Source organism: Mastigoproctus giganteus, chromosome 5, assembly GCF_048544385.1.
Source record: "Mastigoproctus giganteus isolate SK-2022 chromosome 5, ASM4854438v1, whole genome shotgun sequence".
Lineage (NCBI taxonomy): Eukaryota > Metazoa > Arthropoda > Arachnida > Uropygi > Thelyphonidae > Mastigoproctus > Mastigoproctus giganteus.
This window is the reverse complement of record NC_143579.1, coordinates 112,112,987-112,134,386: the sequence shown is the minus strand read 5'-3', so window position 1 is coordinate 112,134,386 and position 21,400 is coordinate 112,112,987. Positions and strand designations below refer to the sequence as shown.

The 21,400-nt window shown below is 41.0% G+C and overlaps 1 protein-coding gene across 1 annotated transcript in view; it reads left to right on the top strand.

Annotated features, from left to right (window-relative positions):
* The first annotated feature begins 7,659 nt into the window (after positions 1-7,659).
* Positions 7,660-21,400, top strand: part of LOC150085644 (uncharacterized) — a 156,305-nt gene continuing 142,564 nt past the window's right edge. Inside the window, exon 1 of the mRNA XM_090374632.1 lies at positions 7,660-8,232. Within this exon, the coding sequence (XP_090230758.1) occupies positions 7,660-8,232 (573 nt within the window). The remainder of the gene's footprint in view (positions 8,233-21,400) is intronic.

Here is a 21,400-nt window from a genome sequence, read left to right as displayed (position 1 = left end):
ATAATTATTTAGTCCAGACTCACGTTGAACTACTGGCAACCTTCAAATACATTTCTTTTCAAGTTTGTTGTACTATTATCTCAATGGAATGAGTTTTGCAGAGTTGTTTCAGGGTACTGCTACTACTGATAATTAAGCTTCCATTCAGCAACTTTGTAGAAACCAGTCTACAGCCCTGAGGGTTATCCGACGCCTGCCGCAGCTCTTTGATAGTTAAAAGATTCTGATTTAAAACACCTCGCAAACGTAAAGACAAGATAAGAGCGGAGAAACATCCGGGTCTTATCTCGAATACCGCTACTGCTAATATCGTACTAAACCACACGCGAGACAGTGACCGGTATAACACCAAACCTAACTAAAATTTTAGTTGAAAATTACTTCAAAAATTACTAGGAATGCTATGTATGACTACTGCAAGTGATGGAAGTTCAGAATGTAAGAAGGTATTATAATAAGGCTGATGTGGTAGTACATGATACTATCATCATTTTTATTTCCTGTTCGCAGACGTTTTTTTTTTTTTTTTTTTGTTTGTTTGTTTGTTTGTTCCCCACCTCCTTCCAGAGTTTACATTATCAGGATTATCTGCTCCACAACTGGAAACAGTCCATTATTTACAGGTATATCATATTATAGCGTAAGTAGCTGATTTTTACGCTGGAAGTTGTACAAAGCATGCTATTTCAAGACTCCTTGCGAAGTAGCACGAATATTTACGAAGAAGCACTGACCAAGCGAATAATTAAAATAAACACTGGCATCTATATTTAAATAAATTATCCAACAAAATATTTCAACTTGTATATTTTAAAGTGGTAATTAGTAAAGCTAAAAATAAAATTATTTACTTAAACTCTGTGTTTATCAAAAAAAAAAAAAAATCTTTACAAAAAAGTACAAATATAAGAAATTTACCTACTGATCTCTGGTATTCTACTTATTGATTTCTACTACCTTGGTTATACAATTATCTGTGAGATTAGATTAACTGGATCTTAATCAATGGAAGCCTTCATCACACATTCGCTACACCTTAACGATTGTCGTATAGTGTGTTCGTGTCTAACGGCACCAGGGGTTTCCCCCATCTCCGCGTTGCTTTCATTGTCGGTGTAACAGTTCACTGTAAAGGCCAGAGATTGTCGTATAGTAGGGCAATTTAGATTTACCTTCTGCTCATCCTGCACACAAAAGACCTACTGTATAATCTAAATCAGTGCTGTTCAAAGTGTGGTAGCGGACCGGTGCCGGTCCCCGACGATTCGTCCGTTACCAGCCCATGAAATTTGTAGTCGCTCAAAAAATCGCCTACGCTCGTGCACCCGAAACTTAATGGCAAACCAATCCCAGTTGTTGAGATGCATAGAGATCTGGGAGTAACATTTGATACTAAACTGACGTTCAAGTCTCATATTGACCTGATTGTAAAGAAAATGAACTACTTACGTTGGGCAAAAAACAGCACCTCTTGCACGCGAAACAGACTACAACAACGCATGATATTTAAGAACCACAGTGTATTCGGCCATTTTGTATGGCGCTGAATTGTGGGCGTCAGCCACCCCTACCCACATTAGGAGAATATATGCGAGTGAATTCTGGCTGCTGAAGTGGGCAAACCATAAGCACCATCTCCCTCAACAGTTTAGGACCACGCAGCTCTCTGAACAGCTTAAACTGCAGCGTTTACCAGACATCATTGCCTGGAAACGATTAATAACTACAATCAAAATGATGACTGGCACGATATCATCGCCATGCTTCTGGCAGCTTTGTGAGTGGCACATCCCGCCATCTGCATTAACAGGCACCAAATCCTTGACAATGGATCACATCATATGTATAAAGACTAAGCTGCCGTTATTTGGCAGTAATCAAAGCCTCGCAGTTAGAACCGAATAACAGTCAGATAATAATACCAGGACACGTTTGGATAGGTTCAGAGTCGTCTTTGAAAGAAGGTTTACTTGTTTTCCAAATGTCTGCATAATTTTCTTACAAGCAAGCAGCCCATGGAACTAACAACCACATTTAGCCACTTGCACTTCGGTTAGACTTTTCCTACCTCTATTCTCCCTATTACTTACCTTGAAGGGTCCTAAACACTGTTGTTGTGAAAATAGCACGAGCGATAATCGAAAAATACAGATTCCGAAAAAAGGCTACTTTTATCTGGTACCCGATTTACATGCTGTAACAGCCTGTGCGAAACTTTGTTTACAGGTTCAAAGATAGACTGCTTTGACAAATATTTGGCTCTTATCACATTTCATAAATGAATATTTTGTTCTTTTTCTTAGTATTTTTAAACGTATTAGACCTTGACAACTTGGTCTGTACTTGTTAACAGGAAAGACTGCTTCTACAGGGATGGAATACACTTAAATAGAAAGGGTGCAAGAATATTTGCTGATGCTATCGAGGCAGAGTAAGGTGGGTCAGAAAACTGCTAGCTTGGAGGGGAATACATGGTCTAATAGATTAACAGTAGCCGCTGGCAGAGGTAAAAATGATTCTTGCACTGCTTCTACTGAAATGCAATTGAGCAGCAGCCTGGAAAGCAAGGCAATGGGGATTTCCAGGACTGCTGGTAGTCACAGTGGAACAAGTAAATACATGGGCTGTGTTAGGGTAACTAAGAGTAGAAACAGGTGCACGCATACCTGCATGTACACCAATGCTAGGAGTACAGTTAATAAATTTAATGAATTTGAGGTGTTGGTCAAAACATCAACGGCAGATATTGTTTGGATATCATAGGGATGGTGTCACACAGACATAAGCAGTGCAGAATTGGAATTTGGGGAGTACAATTGTACAGAAGGGATAGACAGGACAGGAAGGGAGGAGGGGTTATGCTGTAAGTTAAGAAACACATGAAATCTAAGGAAGTGCATCCAATTGATGTTGGTGGATAATGCAATGTTGAGCCTGAGTGGTGTGACATAAGCACCGGGAAAGGAAAAATGAGAGTAGGTGTGCGTTATAGGCCTAATGAATCTGATGAGTACAATGAGCAATTGTGCAGAGAAATAGAGTGGGCCAGTAAATAAGAGTGTGTTATAATGGGGGATTTTAATTTCCCAGAAATTGACTGGAATTTGTGGGTTTCTCACTCACACACTAGCAAGGCTTTTGTGGATTTATTGGATGATTGTTTTCTACGGCAGCAGCAGCATGTTCGGGAGGCAAATAGAGGGAGTAATACCCTTGATCTGATTATCAGTAGTGATTTTAAATGCATTAAGAATCTGCGGATAAAGGAACCACTAGGTGGTAGTGATCACAGTGTGCTAGAGTGGGATTTACTCAAAGAGGTAAATACCATCGGGGATAAAGGGAAGGGTTTTTGCTTTCATAATGGTGACTACACTGGTCTGAGACAGTATTCAAATTCTATACGGTGGGATCAACTGATTATGTTACCAACAGCAAATTCAAAATGGGACGCATTCAAAGAAATAATCTTGGAAGCTACTAGGCTTTTCATACAAACTAAGAAATATTGTTCAAGATTTAGGCCTAAATGGATGTCAGATGAACTAATTAGACATGTGGCAGAGAAAAAAATGCATAGGATACATATAAATTATCAGGTGACATAGAAGCCTATGATAGATGTAAGCTGGTCTGTAACCAAGTCACAAAGGAGGTTAGACAGGCAAAGGTAGATTACGAGAAATCTTTGGCAAAGGATGCTTTACTTATGTAAACTCTAGATTTGATTTGATTTGATAGTTGTTGGCATCGGCTTCTGTGGCCATATTGCACCTCCCAAGGTTTTTGCAGTACTTTGATCCAAGCCCGAGGCAGGAATCGAACCCGCGACCTTTGGGTTGCCGGGCAGGTACTTTACCCACTCGGCTAGCCCGGTCGGCATTAAACTCTAAAAGGAAGGGGGTGAATCAGATTGGTCCACTTGATATCGATGGTTCAACTGTTGATGATCCTACTCAGGTAGCTAACAAACTAAATAAATATTTTGCTCACCTCTAGCATTCCCTTCCCTGAGGAGTTCTTCAGGGAGGGGAATGCTAGAGATGTATTAAACTCTGGCAGTAAGCTAGATAATCTAATAATAACTGAGAATAAAGTGGGGGAGAAATTGTTGAAGATAAATATATGAAAGGCACCTGGAAATTGTTGAAGATAAATATAAGAAAGGCACCTGGGGTGGATGGAATCTATCCAGTTTTATTAAAGGAAGTAAGCAAACCCTTAGCCATAATTATGAGAGCTTCCTTGGGCTCAGGGGAGGTACCCATGGACTGGAAATGTGCAAATGTGACCCCAATCCACAAAGGAGGATCAAAGGGAGACACAGGTAATTAGAAGACCTGTTAGTTTAACTTCTGTTCCAGGGAAATTAATGGAGGCACTGGTTAAAAAAGCACTGCAGGATCATCTAGACAAGACTTCAGTTATAACTCGGACACAGCATGGTTTTGTTAAGGGGAAGACTTGCCTGGCCAATTTTATTGGATACTAATATAGTCACAAAGGAACTGGATGCAAAGAATAATTTTGATATCATATATTTGGATCATCGAAAGGCTTTTGATACTGTTACACATGGAAGACTGCTGCACAAATTGGAGCAGTGTGGCAGTGGAGGAAAATTGCTGCTATGGATAAAGGGATGGTTGAGTGGGAGAAGACAGAGAGTTGTAATCAATGGACACTGCTCTTCATGGACTAATGTTATTAATGGAGTCCCCCGGGGTTCAATGTTGGGTTCATTGTTGCTTTCTGTATTAATTAATGATATTGATGATGGTATATAAGGCTTAATATCCAAGTTTGCAGACAATACGAAGGTCGGCAGGGTTGTTAATGACTAATGACAGTACAGGTTTTTAATGACTAATGACAGTACGCTTCTGTAACAAGATCTAGAAAAGTTGAGCAGATCGGCTGAGAGGTGGCAACTGAAGTTTAACATTGACAAATGTAAAGTACTGCATATGGGAAGCAGTAACCCCAGAGTAACGTATCAACTCTGTGGTACTACACTGATAGAGATAGAGTGAAAAGGACCTGGGGGTATTGTGCAGGCAGATATGAAGTTTTCTGAGCAGTGCAGACGGTCTGCAAGAGTTGCTCATGGTGTCTTGCCAATTATATACAAGAATTTTTCTAGCAGGGATAAGGAGGTGATTATCATCCCCTTGTATAAGGCAATGGTCAGGCCAAAACTTGAGTACTGTATACAGGTCTAGAGGCCCCATTTTAAGAAGGATGTAGAGATGTTGGAACAAGTACAGAGAAGGGCAACAAAATTAGTGAATGGAACAAAGGGTTGTTTTTACGAAGAAAGGCTTAAGTTTTGGAAATTACAGTGTCTGGAGACTAGGCACCTGCGAGGTGATCTGATTGAGGTGTATAAAGGCTTGAATGGTTTGAGCATGCTCAATGCTGATGGAATTCTTCCTCTTGCTCAGAATAATCGCCTGAGAGTGCATAAATTCAAACTGAGGAAAGACAGTTGTAGGATAGATGTGCGGAAGTTTGCCTTTAGCCAGAGGGTGGTTGATTGCTGGAACAAACTTCCATCTGTCGTTTTAGAAATTGATAGCTTAAACAGATTCAAGGCAGAACTTGACAAACATATTGAGCGAGCAGATGGGTGAAATGAGAAGGGGGTGTTTTTTTTTTTTTTTTTTGGCTGATGCTATATAAGCTTCCCTTCTACACCATGTGCCCTTGCTAATGCTAACGCTAACTGAATTTCCCATTGTATTTCTAATAGCATATTTTGATTTTCTTCATAAATATCATCTCATGGAAAAATATTCATTATTTCAAATTCAAACTGACTGAGCAATTTTCTTAATTTAGTAAACAGTTCTGCGTGCATTTTATATTTCTTTATCATTCATATTTCTTAAACTACATTAAAATACCATATAAGCTTCCTGTAAAGTTAAGCTACGTTGTTAGTAATTAAACTGCTGTCAGTCACCATTTGTAAAAATCCAAAGTGTTTCGTGTCCTTTTACTATTTTCGTTAAAAGCGAAGTACGAGATGTTGCGACTATTAGAATAATTTCTAATAGCCGCATATCATATGACTGAATGTGTATGTCCTGTTCCCCGATCCTTTAATTTCTAGACATCGTGGAATTAAATATTAAGTAATTTTAATAACTATGCTTTCATTAAAAAAGTTGGAAAAAAAAAATACTAAACTTTCTAATTATACTAAACTGGAAAGGGGAAAAACCGTTAACTGAACAACGGAAGGGACGGAGGGAGGGAGGAAGACGAAATACGCATATGTTAACTCTGAGAACAGTTACTCGCATAAAAATTTGTCCAGGAATTAAATCTGTAGAAAACTTTTTAAAGAACGCAGAGCCGTGCCGAGGGTGAGGCGAACGAGGCACTTGCCTCACGGTAAAAGCTGAAAGGGGCGCCAAAAGAAAGATTAATAATTGCCAACGTTGTCATCATTAACATAGGGCGTAATTTTTCATTCTTGCCCCAGGTACTAAAATGGCTCGGCACGACCCTGTTTTAAGAACGAAATATGTACAACTTTTAAGGCCATCATCAAATTAAAAGCACCAGGGTGAACTTGGTTAAGTGATTATTAAAGTAACTGTTTCTCACACTGCACTGCTAATAAATATCCCCATAATTCTCAATATACGGCGTACTGCAATTCAAGAAAAAAATCTGAATAGACTCCCCAAACCCGCTTTTCGATAATAATGCGAATCCAATCATTACTTCCCAGGAATAGCTTGTAAACAAAAGCACTACGAAATGCTTGTTCCTGCTGATAAATAGCTAAGAAAAGTCTGTTCCTTCTCTTTATTATTCGATCTAAATTAACTCAGCAGATACTGAAATGAGTCACAATATCTACAGAGCGCTCTAATTCTACACTGGACTGTCTTCTTTAAGGAAAAAGTAATATCTTGGTTGAGATCAAGATATGTCACGTGAAAAACACTCCCATACGGAACCATCAGTGACTGGTGACCTTTTTATGTTTGCGTAAAGTTACCCAGCCACTTCCTAAGGTTGACGAGCACTCATCTTTTTTTACATCCGTTCATTCGGCATAGCCAAGGGCACTCGTGCATTCATGACCTTACTAGAGGACCAACTAGAATAAATGTGTACTAGGGCTGCAACTGCCTCGCACAACCAACCAACGCGGAAAGCTCAGACAAACGGTGTTGATGCTCAGCTTACTCAGCGAGACACAACAAAACACTGCGCGGTGGTCTGCTAGCATTTAGCCGCCGATTCACCAGGTCAGTCAGTCACTTGCAACCCAGGACACCTTCAGGCGGTATCTACGAGTTACTCCTTAGATCTCTATACTGCTTCCCCCCTCACCTCCCCCAGACTACCACCTGTTCTAGGGAAGCTTGTTACTGTGTGCTTCTTTCGATATGAAGTTACCTCGTTAGACAACTCGACCTGTTACTGCGAACGGAGTGCACGCTACAGAAAGACCTCACTGACACACTAACAGCACTTAATCGCACTGCCAAGATTTCAAGCAGCTACTCAAACGGTGTGTACGCTTACTTCTCCAAACTCAGCGCTTTTATGGGGGAAATTTAAGAAAGTTTAGAACGCAGCAACGGAACTTCCGAGGCCATCGTGAATAGTCACTTATATTAAGTTGATAAATACAAAATGTTGACTGTTCCTCCTCCTCTTATGGACAGAGCAGCGATGCACACAGCGTGGACATACAGGGAACACGGTTGCTCTTCTGTCATCGAGCGGGGTAATCGTATCCGGCCTGAACGCAATAATCGCAGGAATATTCAGAAATTAGCATGGCGATGTTCCGACTGGGTTAAAGGCTTCTCCGATGACAACAGATTTGGCAGCATGACTATTGCCGACGTTAGTCCCAGGGTAGCAATCAAACGAGTATTGGTGCTCTATGAGAACCTCCAGTACAGAGAAGCTGCAAATTTTATAAACCGCTTGAATTCCTCCACTTTCAAAGCTATTGTCGGAGAGCTTCCCATTGAAGTGTTCGTGGAAGCGATCCCTAACAGCCTCCCCATTTTAGAGGCTTTGTATGCTAAAGTGTTTCTCTCGGATGGACTGAATTTCTCCATTAAACTTCTTCGTCCCGAAGGTGTTGTCATGCAGATGGTAAGAATTTTTTCCGACCAAGAAGAAGGAATCGGTTCAATGATACAGAAGAGTAATCCCTGTCTCCCAGTGGTGGCCTCTTGTAAGAAACTTCTTAAGGTAAGTTTTTATTATAACTTAAAAACTATTGGAAGATTTTACCGAATATCTGAACAGTAAAGAAAAACTTCATAATTTTCTGTTTATTTTTATATACCGGAATATTACAAATGACCTTATGTGAATAAGTTGCTTAATTTCTTAGTTACCATGTAATGATTGGTTAACACGTCTTTCCAAATCTACAACTGTTATCACTTCCGAAATCACCTTGGCAAATTCCACTGCCAACCAACCAGAATTTCCCCTCCTGATCACTTTATTCTGTGCTGAATTTAAATAGATCCAGGACATATGATATCCATGCTAGATATCATATGACAAAGAAGTACTGGATTTAATCTCCTATTTTTATTGTTTATCATTCATAAAACATGTTATCACAAAATAATCCTGTAATACAAAATTTGACCTCTTGTAAACAGGACCAAAAGCCTAGTGTACTGTTAAATAGAGAGATTTCGTATTTAACCAAAACACATTTGTAATGAAAGCCAGACAACATTAAATTCTATTGCCTTTACATATATTGCTAAACCTTGAGTCTACCAATTTTCCATTTGCATATCAATAAATTAGAACCCCGCGTAAAAGCCTTCTCATTTTGTCATCCATTCTGTTCATTAGCAATTTTATTACTGTATTCTGATTAATGCTCCAGTTAACTGGTCTGACAGTACACTTTTTTGCAACTATTATATTAATTTACCAACTAAAGGGGAACAGAAATGGGCAATGGGCAAGGGAAATTTATTGTTCCTAATTTATTGATATGATGATAGTAATAGTTTAGAACATTTATATATAAACGCGAAAAGATTTAATGCTATTCAATTATTATAATTGTTATGGGTGGCTCTAATTAATTTGTTCCAGATACTTGATACAGCTTAGTATTAATTACAAACCTCTGATTTTCAAGTATTTTCACTGTGGTCGCTTGTGCTCTTCAGGAAATAACCATAACATTATGAGGGAATTATAATCGGTATTTATGAATTATACAAGCTGGTTAATATTCACCAAATTTTGTATATATATTTATATTTTAATCAGTCATAATTCAGCCTAAAAGTCATACCTTGCAGTGAAACAACTGAATAATCCATTAAGGACGAGGCAAGCATTCTTCGGTGACTGAAATAAATAAATAAAAACATTAATACGCAGAAATGCTTTTTTTTTTTTTTTTTTTTCTCTTCTAAAATCACTGTGCATATTTTGGACTAATATCTTCTGTTAAGTTTCATATACAATATTTTAATTTTAATGATTTTGCACCTTGGGCCTACCAATAAACATCTTAATTCTGAATGGCTTAATCTTGCGCATAAATCATTTGGAGATTTCTAAAACTGTTATCTGCCCTGAGGCCAAGTACAGGATACCAGAAAAGTTACTAAAAATTTTAAATGCGGGATATTAAAATATATAGCTCCAGGGTTGGAATTTGTGATTTGCTGAATTCGTGTAATTTATGCTTTTGTAAATTATGTATTTATTATGATTATAAATGTATTCTTTAAAAATACAATACATACGCAAGGCAGTAATTTTACTCTTACACGAAAGTACGACAGCTTTTGTGATTAAAATCTCTGTGATACACCCATGTGACACAAGTACATCATAAATGAAATATTCCCAACACAATTTCTGCCAGGAATATTTCATATATCCGCTTTTAAATAAATTGTTTACACGACATTTTATTTTTTATATTAAAAGGAAAGATTACATTTTAATATAAAGTCTCTAGTCCCAGCTATATGCTTTCTCATTTACATCAGCTTCGTTCTTTGGTCAAAGAATCCAAATAGAGGTGAACCACTCCCCATCCACAGTTGGATTTGATCACGTATACTAACAAGCAACTACAGTACAGTATATCGTACAAAACACATTTGATCAGCCTGTCTACCATGCTGCGTTACATGAAACTACTCATCATACCCTATTGAGATCTATCATGCTATAACATGAGTACAAATGCGATTATTCAATTACGCAAATTTCATAATTAAAAATTAATCTATTTAATTATGACAAGCATCATAAACTTGGTCGCTCGTCAAGTCGACCATACTCGTATGATACGTCTTTGTAGATGGTAAGCATAAGGTTAAAATCATGAATAACAGTTTCAGTAATGGTTTTTATAATGTACTTGTATAATACATATCAGTTATTCTTTTATTCCGTTCCTTTTGGTACGGAATGCAAAACGGTACGGGAAAGGGTCCGTTCCTTTTGGTACGGTAGAACAATGATTGAAATACCTGCCCACACCGGAATTTTTATTTATTTATTTATTTTTATTATTTTTTCCCCCTCAACGTGGCCGAGGCAGTTGGTCTATGAAGGGAGTTGCACGGTCCTCCTCCCCCCAGACACTAGGAATTTTCATCCAGTAAAACTGATAAACCCACCATACTGACGCTTCCTAGCCTTGTTTATTTGAGGGGAAAATGAAACAACAGCAACAGTTCCATTCTACTACCGCACTATACCTGACAGACTTGAAAGGATTATTCGGAACAGTAAAGCCATAACATAAAAGCTAATCACTTAAGAAAACCACGTTGTGACTCATAACATCATCACGATCAGCCAACCTTACACTGCGTCGTTAATCATATACTCCATAATTTTTTTGCCATACAAATCAGCTTACTGGGCTTATTAGGTCTCAAAATCACTCTTAGAGTCCTCCCCTTTCGTAACTTTGAAAACAGCGTCTACCTTTTTAACACCACTTATATACTGAACTCACATATAACCATAGAGCACTTTCTGCAAATGTACTGGAGTATCATCTGCAGAAAGTTCTTTAGTTGTGAATCATGACAAACAAGAAAGTACTTGGATATATAAGCCACATATACCTACAGAAAAACACACAATAACAAAGCATTTAGGAAATTTACGGCAGCTTTTTTCGATATATGTCTGGGCGCTATAATTTATTCGTGTTATTGCAGTAGAGTTCTAGGAGTATCAGCGACTATGGTCATATTGCTCCCTGTATACTGTCTGTAAATTGCGTATGTTCTGTGGTCGATTTTCTGTTTACTGGATGAAAAACCCCAGTTGCCAGGAGGGGAAAACCATGCAATCCTCGCCTGAGATCGATTAATTCAGCCACGTTGTGAGAATGGCCCATAAAAATTCCTCACGTCATAGAGGGGACTCAAACTCGGGTCTTTTCCATCCGGTATTGGGAGGACGGAAATTCTACCAACTGTGCTACCTATGAGGGTTTTATTCGTGTATGTGTGTCCTTAAATCAAGAAAGCACATGTAAGATATCAAGAAATCGCATGAATGCACAAATAACAGGATCCGGCACGCTTATCTATTACAGATGAACGGTTTGAATCGCTATTAATAAGACATACGTAACCCTGCATTCTCAAAAAAACTAAAGTTTGGCTATACATCCTTTTCGTCTTTGCGGGAAACAAAATGGTTATACACAGTCCTTCCCAAACCGGGTGGAAAAGGCTCGGGTTCGAATCCCGTCAATCATACGAAGAACTTTTATGGCCTTCTTTCATTACACAGCTGAGTTAGTTGATCTCAGGCGAGGATAGCAAGACTTTTTCCCCTCCGGAAACTGAGATTTTTCGTGTAGCAAAGTAGGCATGCCAACCGGAGAACACATGTAATTTACGGACATTACAATACATGGATGGATGTGGTTGTTCTCAAGTAACCCTAATTTGACATTTTTTTTTTTTTAAATAGATCCTCTTTGCAACCGTCATTACCCGATATGATGAGCCAGGGATGGTACTAAAGCTCGGTGGAGGAGTCGGAGTGCCGAATTAATGTTGGCGGTACAAGGTCCATCTTGCCATGACTGATCTGGACCCCTTGTTTAGATTTGAGACGTTTTTCTATTAAGGGTTCGAGTGCATTGCGCTTGCTGCATCTTCCCTAAGGGACAGTCCTGCAATGGGCTGTTTGTTTGTTTCTTATTTGGTTTTTAGGAGCATTAGCAACTAAGGCCATATTGCTCCGGGGATATGCGGTGGTCATTCCCTGACCTTTCCGCATCCTCCGTATTTGGTGGTTACGCGCTCGAACCCAGGTCTAATCAAGAAGCGTGTGCTACGCACTGCTGCTCCTGCCCACCTGGCTAGGGAGGAGGCGCCTGCAATGGGCTTTGAAGGCGAAGTACTGTATACAATTTCTGGGTAACCCCCAGACTACAAGCAATCACCAGACTCGTGACTCACACCAGTACAACCGAAGCTTTTCCTAAGGCTGATAAGAAGAGTTTCGTTCCTCCCAGTACCTCTGGAACATACGCTGTCCATCTAAAAAGTATTTGGACACCTGTAACGTTGAATAAAACGAATTTTTATTAAAAAAATTAGTAAGGTATGATTCATCAGGGTGTATGACTAAGGTCAACATTTAGCTTGAATCACAAACTAAACTTGACTAGCTAAGATGTCGCATAGTGCACGATAGCAACCAGATAGAATGCGGCATGACTTTCCATTCGTAGTCCAAAATAGATAGTACTGGCCTCCTCTGATCAGGCATTCCAGCGGCCCAAAGAGTGTTCTATAGGGTTCAGTTTTCACAATTAGTCCGCAATTATGAAAACTTGATTTCCTCAAGCCAATCGTACGCAAAACTGCATTTATGAAGCAGAGCAGTATCGCACTGGAATGTGATAAGCCCAGTTCGTTTCGCACAATTAGCAAAGAATAAATACGGTGGAGTTGTCCAATATGGCAAAATACGTCACAGGGAGGATTTAAGGCACTAAAATTGACAGGCCCAACTGAATCCATTATACGTTATTAAACTCGTTCTTGAATATGTTTGTTCACGATACTGGACTCTAGTTTTGAGTTTTGCATCTACAAAAATAAATCATAGACATTCAAAAAGTCTCCACCACGAATCGAGTTAACGATGTTAACCAGAATTTAGTGGTCAGGCGCGCGGGTGCATAAGTACACGTGCCTTGATTGACCGGGGTTCAAGCCCGTGACTGCTGAATACGGTGCTGTTTCTTGTATTCTGTCTATCTTGTGAAGTCCTCTGACCGTTTGGTCGTCCAGGAGTATAAACAGAAAATTTATTTATTTATTTATTTATTAATATTTAAACACGAAATTAAGTACAGTAATTGATGAGTTTGCGCAAATGATTAACTGACACTTTTTTTTTTTTTTTTTTGTAGTTGTTGGCGCATCGGCTTCTGTGGCCATAATGCACCTCCCAAGGTTTTTGCAGTACTGTACTTTGATCCAAGCCCGAGGCGGGATTCGACCCCTCGACCTTTGGGTTGCCAGACAGGCACTTTACCCACCCGGCTAGCCCGGTCGGCTTAACTGACACTGTAAATCAGGATAATTACAAAAGGGTCAGAATAAGATGTTCACTCTATACAAATCCAAATTTCAAATCCGCCCTACCATGGAATATTGCTCCCACATCTGGAGCGGCGCCCCCAAAAAACCTCTTTCAAGATTCTAGACTCTATTCAAAAGAGGGCAGTTAGGTTAATTAATGACTCTCTGCACTTTCAGTCTCATAGATGTTCTATTTCTGCTGCAAGCCTTTTCTATAGATACTCCCATGGGCACTGTTCTGAATTGTCTTAGAAGAAGAAGAAAATCTTTATTGTACAGTAAAGATACAGATACAATAATGTGCCCACCACAGCCAGGAGGCCAGGGGCTTGACAATGATATAGGGTAATATAAAAATATGTACAGTATAAAAGATAACATAACAATTAAAAACGTAGCATTAGCCATTCAATAGATATGAGTATGTACATAGTTGTGAGGCAGACAGTACACCAAGGTATGTACACGTTCATATGTACAAAGCACATATTTAAGCATATTCACACAAGTCAGAATATTTAACAGTGCCAAATTGATGTTCGGTATTGCATTTTCTTGTGAAACAGTTCGTCGATTTGCCTGCGACGTGCCGTTCTGCGCCTCATAGCAGATAGTAGGTGGAGGTATCGGTATGAGTTGACATCAGGGGCCAAACAAAAGGGGAACAAGTTCGGCCAACGAGCGCCTGTAATTGCGATCCGAAGCGAATTTCTGGAGGTCAACTCCGATCATTAGCAGGGCTTGTACTGTAGGAAGTACTTGTCCAGGTAGGAATCTGTCACTGATCTTCAGCCTGTTCCGTTGTAGCTGAAGAAGAGGGGTGGCTCGTAAGGAAGGAAGTGGAACATGTCACTGGCATATATCCCAGAAGTCAGGGGAGTTGATTTTGCCAACCAGCATTTTGACTGTGGTCACAGTTCTCCTCATGCTGATTATTTGAGGCAGCCGCGGGATTTGGAGTTGGTCGGCCATGCTGGTGGTCCTCTGCTGAGGGGGGGAGTCGATGTTTGTGGGTTGCCCACTTCAATATCCAGTATTCATTGGCGAAGATGGGCTTCATAAGAGAAGGTACTGCGGATGCCCATATTTCAGAGGCATACAGAAAGGTAGGATACAGAACGGTTTCCAGATATCTGATTGTGCTTCTTGCGTCTGTGTTATGAAGATGTTGACGGGCAATCCAGCGCATTCGGCTGATCTTGCGTAGAACACATTCGATGTGACAGTTGAACCTAAGGTTTGGGTCGAAGGTTACACGATGTTACTAAATAGTAATTACTAAATACTAAATACTAAATAGTAACATCGTGTAACATCGACATGTTACTAAAGTTACTAAATAGTAACTTTAGTAACATGTCGATGTTACTAATTTTTGTGTTTAGTAACACTTGGAATAACTGCACCCTGCAGTGAGGGTTGTATGGATGTGGGACACTTCTTCAGAGAAAAAACCATAATAACGGATTTTTGGGGGTTCAGTTTAAGACCGAAATGGTTGAGATGGCTAGAGAAAGCTGTGATCTTATTACAGATTTCCGATGTGATCACTCCCCTGTCGGCTGATGGTGGTATTTCGAACTTTATATCGTCGGTGTAGGTAATGACATCATCTCTGTTACACACAAACGGAATAAGGAGGGCGGTAAAAAGTAACCCCGATAAAACGCCACCTTGCGGCACACCAGCATTGATGGATCTTCTATAACTCTCACTGTCTCTTTTAAGCAACATTCTTCTGTTGAACAGCCTTAGCACATTTATTGGAAAACCAAAGTTTAGATAAAGGACGAGATATTAAAGCGGAGGGTGGAATAAAAGATTCCATTCCTACAAGAATAATTTCACTGACACTATCTGAGCAAACGTTGACATCAGAAGTTATGAAACAGTAATCCGACCAAGGAAAAGAAATCTCGCAGGTCATCCCATTTTGCATTCTTGTAATGCCAAACAACAGGAAGTTGGGAATAGCCATGAGATAAAGGCTCCACTGGAGAAGTGACAATCACTAAGTTGTGATCTGAGGTGCCTAAAGGACCACTCACTTCGACCGTGTACTTAGAAGGGCTGTTTGTGAGAAAAAGATCAAGCGTATTGGCTTGTATGGTTAGGATTGTCCGGTATTCTTGTAGGTAAATGAACAATCTGTGCAAGGTTATTAGTAATTGCAAAAGCCGCACCATCTCAACCACCTGGGTCGGTGTGACTAGAAAACGGAAGCCAGCTGGAGTTGTGAATATTAAAATCACCAAGGAAAATTACCTCACTGTTAGGAAAGTTGGACTGGAGAAAGTCAAGTTGCAAAAAGAGGAAGTCGAAGAGCTCCAAGTGATTGGTGGAGTTTGGACAATGGTAGAGACAACAGATGAATCTGACACAATGAGGTAGAGAGATTTTAAGCCAGAGAAGATCGAAAAGAAGAGATTCCAAATTACCAAGTCTGTGACAGAGAATATCGGAACGAACATATGCACAAGTACCACCTTTGAGACGAAAGGAATCATACAGCGAATAATTTGGGCATCTGAGATGAGCAGTAGTTGAATCAACAGATAAATGAGATTCTCTCAGAAAAAGTACATGGGGTTTGGCAGACTGCAAGTGGAAATGGACATCGTTGAGATTAGAACTGAGACCACGTATATTTGTGAAATGAACTAGGAAGTGTTTGGAAGGTTTAGATCTTTTCGCAGATAAGCTCACTCTATTAGTCTGACAATTCATGATGTATTCAACAGTGAGAAAAAGTGGAGAGGACATGCTGTCTGAAGTAATGAAATTTTTGGATATGGCGTACACATGGTAAGAATATACCCATATCCTTTACATAACGTGGCGTCGACAATTTCCCCCGCATACGCACTACTCGTACTCCCTCCAGTCACTATCTGGCAGAGTAGAGGCAGCAAGCTTCCGGATCAGCTATACACTAGCTGATCCGGAAGCCTCCTAGAGAGTTACCAATAGGTTCGGTCTGGTGTACTAACTAGCGGCCGGCCTGTGAACACCGTTTTAGAGCTGTACCCTCGAAATGTAAGGAAGATTGGATCTCGCCATGATGTCCATCATAACCTCAAAAGTCATCAGTCGTCCTGCATGATGGAAGAGATGGGGTAGGGTTGATCAGAACTTAGCTCTGGAGAGTAAACATGGGCTCCACCACTTCAAGTCTCCAATAAGCGAAGTGGTGATACTGCACCGGTTGATGAGAGTCATCTACCACCTAGTATTGCCTGATAACAAAGAGGAGTGGCATTCCTCCATGTGGTGTGGGCGCCACACTACGACCCCTGTTTTACGTTGGTTCACACCTGGGTTGTCACCCACAGTGTGCTTGCGCATGGGAGTTATACCCAGGATTACTAACAGTCCCCCCCAAGGTGCAAGCAGAGGATTTGGCTGTCACAGACCGTGCGGACTTCACGGAAATTGGGTCCACTTGACTTGAGTGTCACCCGAATATCAGTTCCATCAGAGTTTTAGACTCTTAGGTAGCAAGTACAGCTTGTTTGGCATATCTGAGAGAATGTCTGTGACAACCTCAAGGACCACAGTCTACGTCATATTGAAGCAAAATGGCATGATTCCCCAGAAAAATTCGTTACCCCATCGTTCTTTTTAAATCAAACCTGACAACTTTCCTTGTACTCTCTCATCAATGTCATTGAGGAAGGCAAGAAACAAAAACAGAGGTTGCTTCAACACTAATCCCACTATGTCCATTTATGACTTCTGTCTCTCTCCTATATTTTAGTGATTAATCCTAATTGCTCCCGTTTATACAGGGTGATTCAGGAGGAACAGTAAATATTTTGGGAGGTTATATTATCCATTATTCTGAGTAAACAAGTTCATATAAACATGTTTCCGATTCTCAATGGATAGGGAGATACAACTATTTGAAACTGGCGCGCACAAAGCCATTATGCGAGGTATTAAAGAACGATAAATGACTTATTCTTTGTGTTTATTGACTTTTTGAATGATACAAAACACAAATAATTGACAATTTTTTTACAGTTCACAATAAATATTCGAAAATGCCACCGCCAACCTCAATGCACTTTGCAACTACTGTGGTAATATGACGTGTTGGTTTTCAGAGGTCGTCTTGGCGTTCCTTTATGAGGGCAGCAGTATCTAAAATGAGAGCGAGCAATTCGTCTCTTGTATTCACCTTTGCTTTATATACTGCACTTTTCATCCAACCCCAAAAACAAAAATCTAACGGAGTGAGGTCTGCAGACCTTGGTAGCCAATGAACGGGACCACCGCGGCCGTTCCATCGTTCAGGGAAAGTTAGATTTAGATATTGTATCATGAGAGAGGTATAATGTGCTCCGTTATGCTGAAAGTACATACCTGGCGCCCTTCTTTTGCTCTTCTCCTCTCCTCGCCTCCCCATATTTTCACTCTGGTGGGGCATGGGCATGCCCCACTGATAATGGGGGGTCACCTCTCTATCCGACCCCTCTTCTTCCTATTTCATCCCCCCAGTCTTCACCCTCCCCTCCCAACACTTTCTCTTGTACAGCGACTGCCCCACATGTCCAAATTTAAATCACATCAAATTTTGCCCGACCTTTTAGGCTCTCTAGAAATAGTTCTTTCAGCGTAAAATCCCACGCAGCGCTTTCTAAATGCAATTTTACTTAAACTGATAACTCCAACTTAGCGATAACTCCAACCTTTATTTTAGGTCCTCGTCACCGAAATCCCAGGAAAGTAAGTGGCAGGACCTGCCAGAGTATAATTAGTCTCTTGGTACACCCGGCCGGCGTCCCCGTCGCTAGGTATGGTAACGCCGGGTCCCACTGGGGGCCCGGCGGCCAACAGGCCGGATGAACAATGGGCACAACAAACTACATACCACATGACCCATACATTAATTTTAAACCTCTGGCATAGACAGGGTACTGTCACTCGATACAAAGAACATACGCGGAGATGGGAGAAATCCCCGGAGCCGTCAGACCCTCAACATACCTATACCTATACCTATACCTGGCGCCCTCTGGTGGCCAAGGGTCCTCAGCAGACTCCAAAAAGCAAAACTACCAGCTAATTTGTACAATTGTATAAAACCCTATCTTGCAAACAGAACAGTAACCGTCAGTGCTCCGTACTGTTCAGTCACACGACCAATCTATAGAGGATGCCCGCAAGGCTCAGTACTTGGTCCACTTCTCTGGAACGTGGTGCTCGACAGCTTTCTAAACCTCGACCTTGGTAATGTGAGATCACAGGCCTATGCGGATGACCTGATCCTGATGCTGGCGGCAGACTCAAGAACTCAACTAGAGATCTCTGCAAACCATGCTATAAATATCCTACAAGACTGGGCCACCCAAAATCACTTAAAGATATCCCCAACAAAAACCTGCTCCATCCTACTTAAAGGTTCTCTCAATATCAGAAGGCCTCCCCAGATAAAGATTCAGGAAACAACAATTAAGCTTTCCACCGAACTTAAATATCTTGGTATTCTGCTAAGATAAAAATCTGTCATTCACACCCCATCTTACTTACCTCCGAAGCAAAATCAAAAAATACTCTGCACTAATAGCTAGAGTCACTCGTCGCGACTGGGGGCTTAAGAAGAGACCCCTAGCCCTCTTCTATAAGGCAGTCTTCTTACCAGCAATAACATACGCATCAGGAATCTGGTTCCACAAGGCGGTAACAGCAGTAAATAAAAGGAAGCCAGAGACAATTCAACGTTCAGTCCTACTGACAATCTCGAGAGCCTGCTGTACTGTAAGCACCCACGCCCTCCAGGTCCTCTTGGGCGCTCTCCCCCTGGACCTGGAGATCGTCCGCTGTGGGTTGCTTTATCAACTATCCAAAGGAAAATCAATCACCTGCCTAGACTACACAACTGATCCGGCAAACGATCTTCAACTCGAGAAAAAACGCCTTCTCACCCACCTACAGCAGGCCTGGCAAACCCGCTGGACGACTTCGACAAAAGGGGAAGTCACCCGAAGATTCATACCGGATAATCAACTAGTGTTTCCCAAAAGCCCAAACTGGTTTTCACCGGGACTGCTGACATCTTACCTGCTCACGGGACACGGCGCAATAAGAGCAAAACTCTCCAGTTTCGGATTGAGTGACACCCCTCTCTGCCACTGTGGACAGCCAGAGACGTGGGAGCACCTCATGCACCACTGCCAACTATACGAAGACCTCCGCTGCCTCTTAATAACTAGAATACGTTTCTCGCCAATAAACCAAGAACAATATCTCCTGGAGAGCGAGGACAACTATAAAGCCTTAACGCAGTTTGCGCAGGATCTTTTTACTAGAAGAAGAACATACCCACAACCTTAGCTGGAATTTTCCCACAAATTAACCACTCGTCATCCACAATAAAGATCCTTAGATGTGTCAACCAAACAAAAACCTAACAGCTACAATCTGAAAAACTAATCATTAACTTAACCTGGATCTGACCACTGGCTTAAACTGGAGTCATTATCTGGACTTGACCACTCACACGGACGGGACAACATGTCCCAGGAATGGCATACGAAGACCTGACAAAGACATGTGCAATTTGCTGCCGAAACATCATTAGGCGATCTGAACCGGGTACCCTCACTTGGTTCACTTTCTTTCCCTTCCCTTGGCAGGGAATGGTTACCCTGTAGCCACCCCTGCCATCCCCTATCTTCACCTGGTGAGGCATGGGCCTGCCCCGCCGACTTTTGGGGTTATCTTCACTATTGACCCCATATTTCTGTCTTTCACCCCCCCCCCAGTCTTCAGTCTCCCTTCCCTCTCTAGCTATCTTGCGACTAGCGTTTGACCCTTGACAAAACTACACAAGCCCCACACTAAAATTGAAAAAAAAAAAAAAAAAAAAAGAACTCTAACCCGTATAACTTATATCTCGGCCTGACCCAATTTCTAGCGTTTTCCCCCCCCCTCCATTTTTTTTTTTTTTTTTTTTTTTTTTTTTAGGTCCTAGCCACTGAAATCTCAGGAAATTAGGTGGCAGGACCTGCCAGAGTAAATTGTAAATTTCTAAAATACTGGTGTACCTGGTCTGCCTCCACGAGGTATAGTGTGGGCAACGGTGGGCCTCATTTGAAACCCAACGGCTAAAAGACCAGATGAACAACGGTACAAAACATTACACGCCACAATATCCACACACTTTTAAACCTCTGGCCTATACAGTGTTCTGTATAACACCGCAATGTATATTACGCGGAGATGGGGGAAACCCCTGGTGCCGTTAGACCCTAAACACACTACACTATACACTATACCTGGCAAAGATGCAGTGACCAGAAGATTCTTCCCCACTGTCACCAAGCTGTACCCTAAGGCGCCAGCGTGGTTTCACCCTGGTCGAAATACCACCTTCCTCCTTACAGGACACGGCCCGTTTAAAGCTAAACTTCACCAACTTGGCATCATAAATAAAGCGGACTGTCCTTGTGGCAACCCGGAGTCCTGGAGACACTTAATGTTTGAGTGCGATTTGTATGACGACCTACGACAACGCCTAATAACAGCAATCCAATATATCCTATACAACCAAGAACCCAGACTGCTAGACACTCAAGAGGACTACAAGGCACTCAGTCAATATGCCCAGGATCTATTTTCTAGAAGGAAAACAATGATAGAAATACACCAAAGGCAACCCGACTAGAAAGAATGCAGGAGGTCAAACAAGTAAAAAAAAAAAACAAAAAAAAAAACTCACCATACCACAGAAAGACAAGACTTTAGGATGATTTGGATGGCCTACTGTCGACCCAAAACTGCACTCCCTT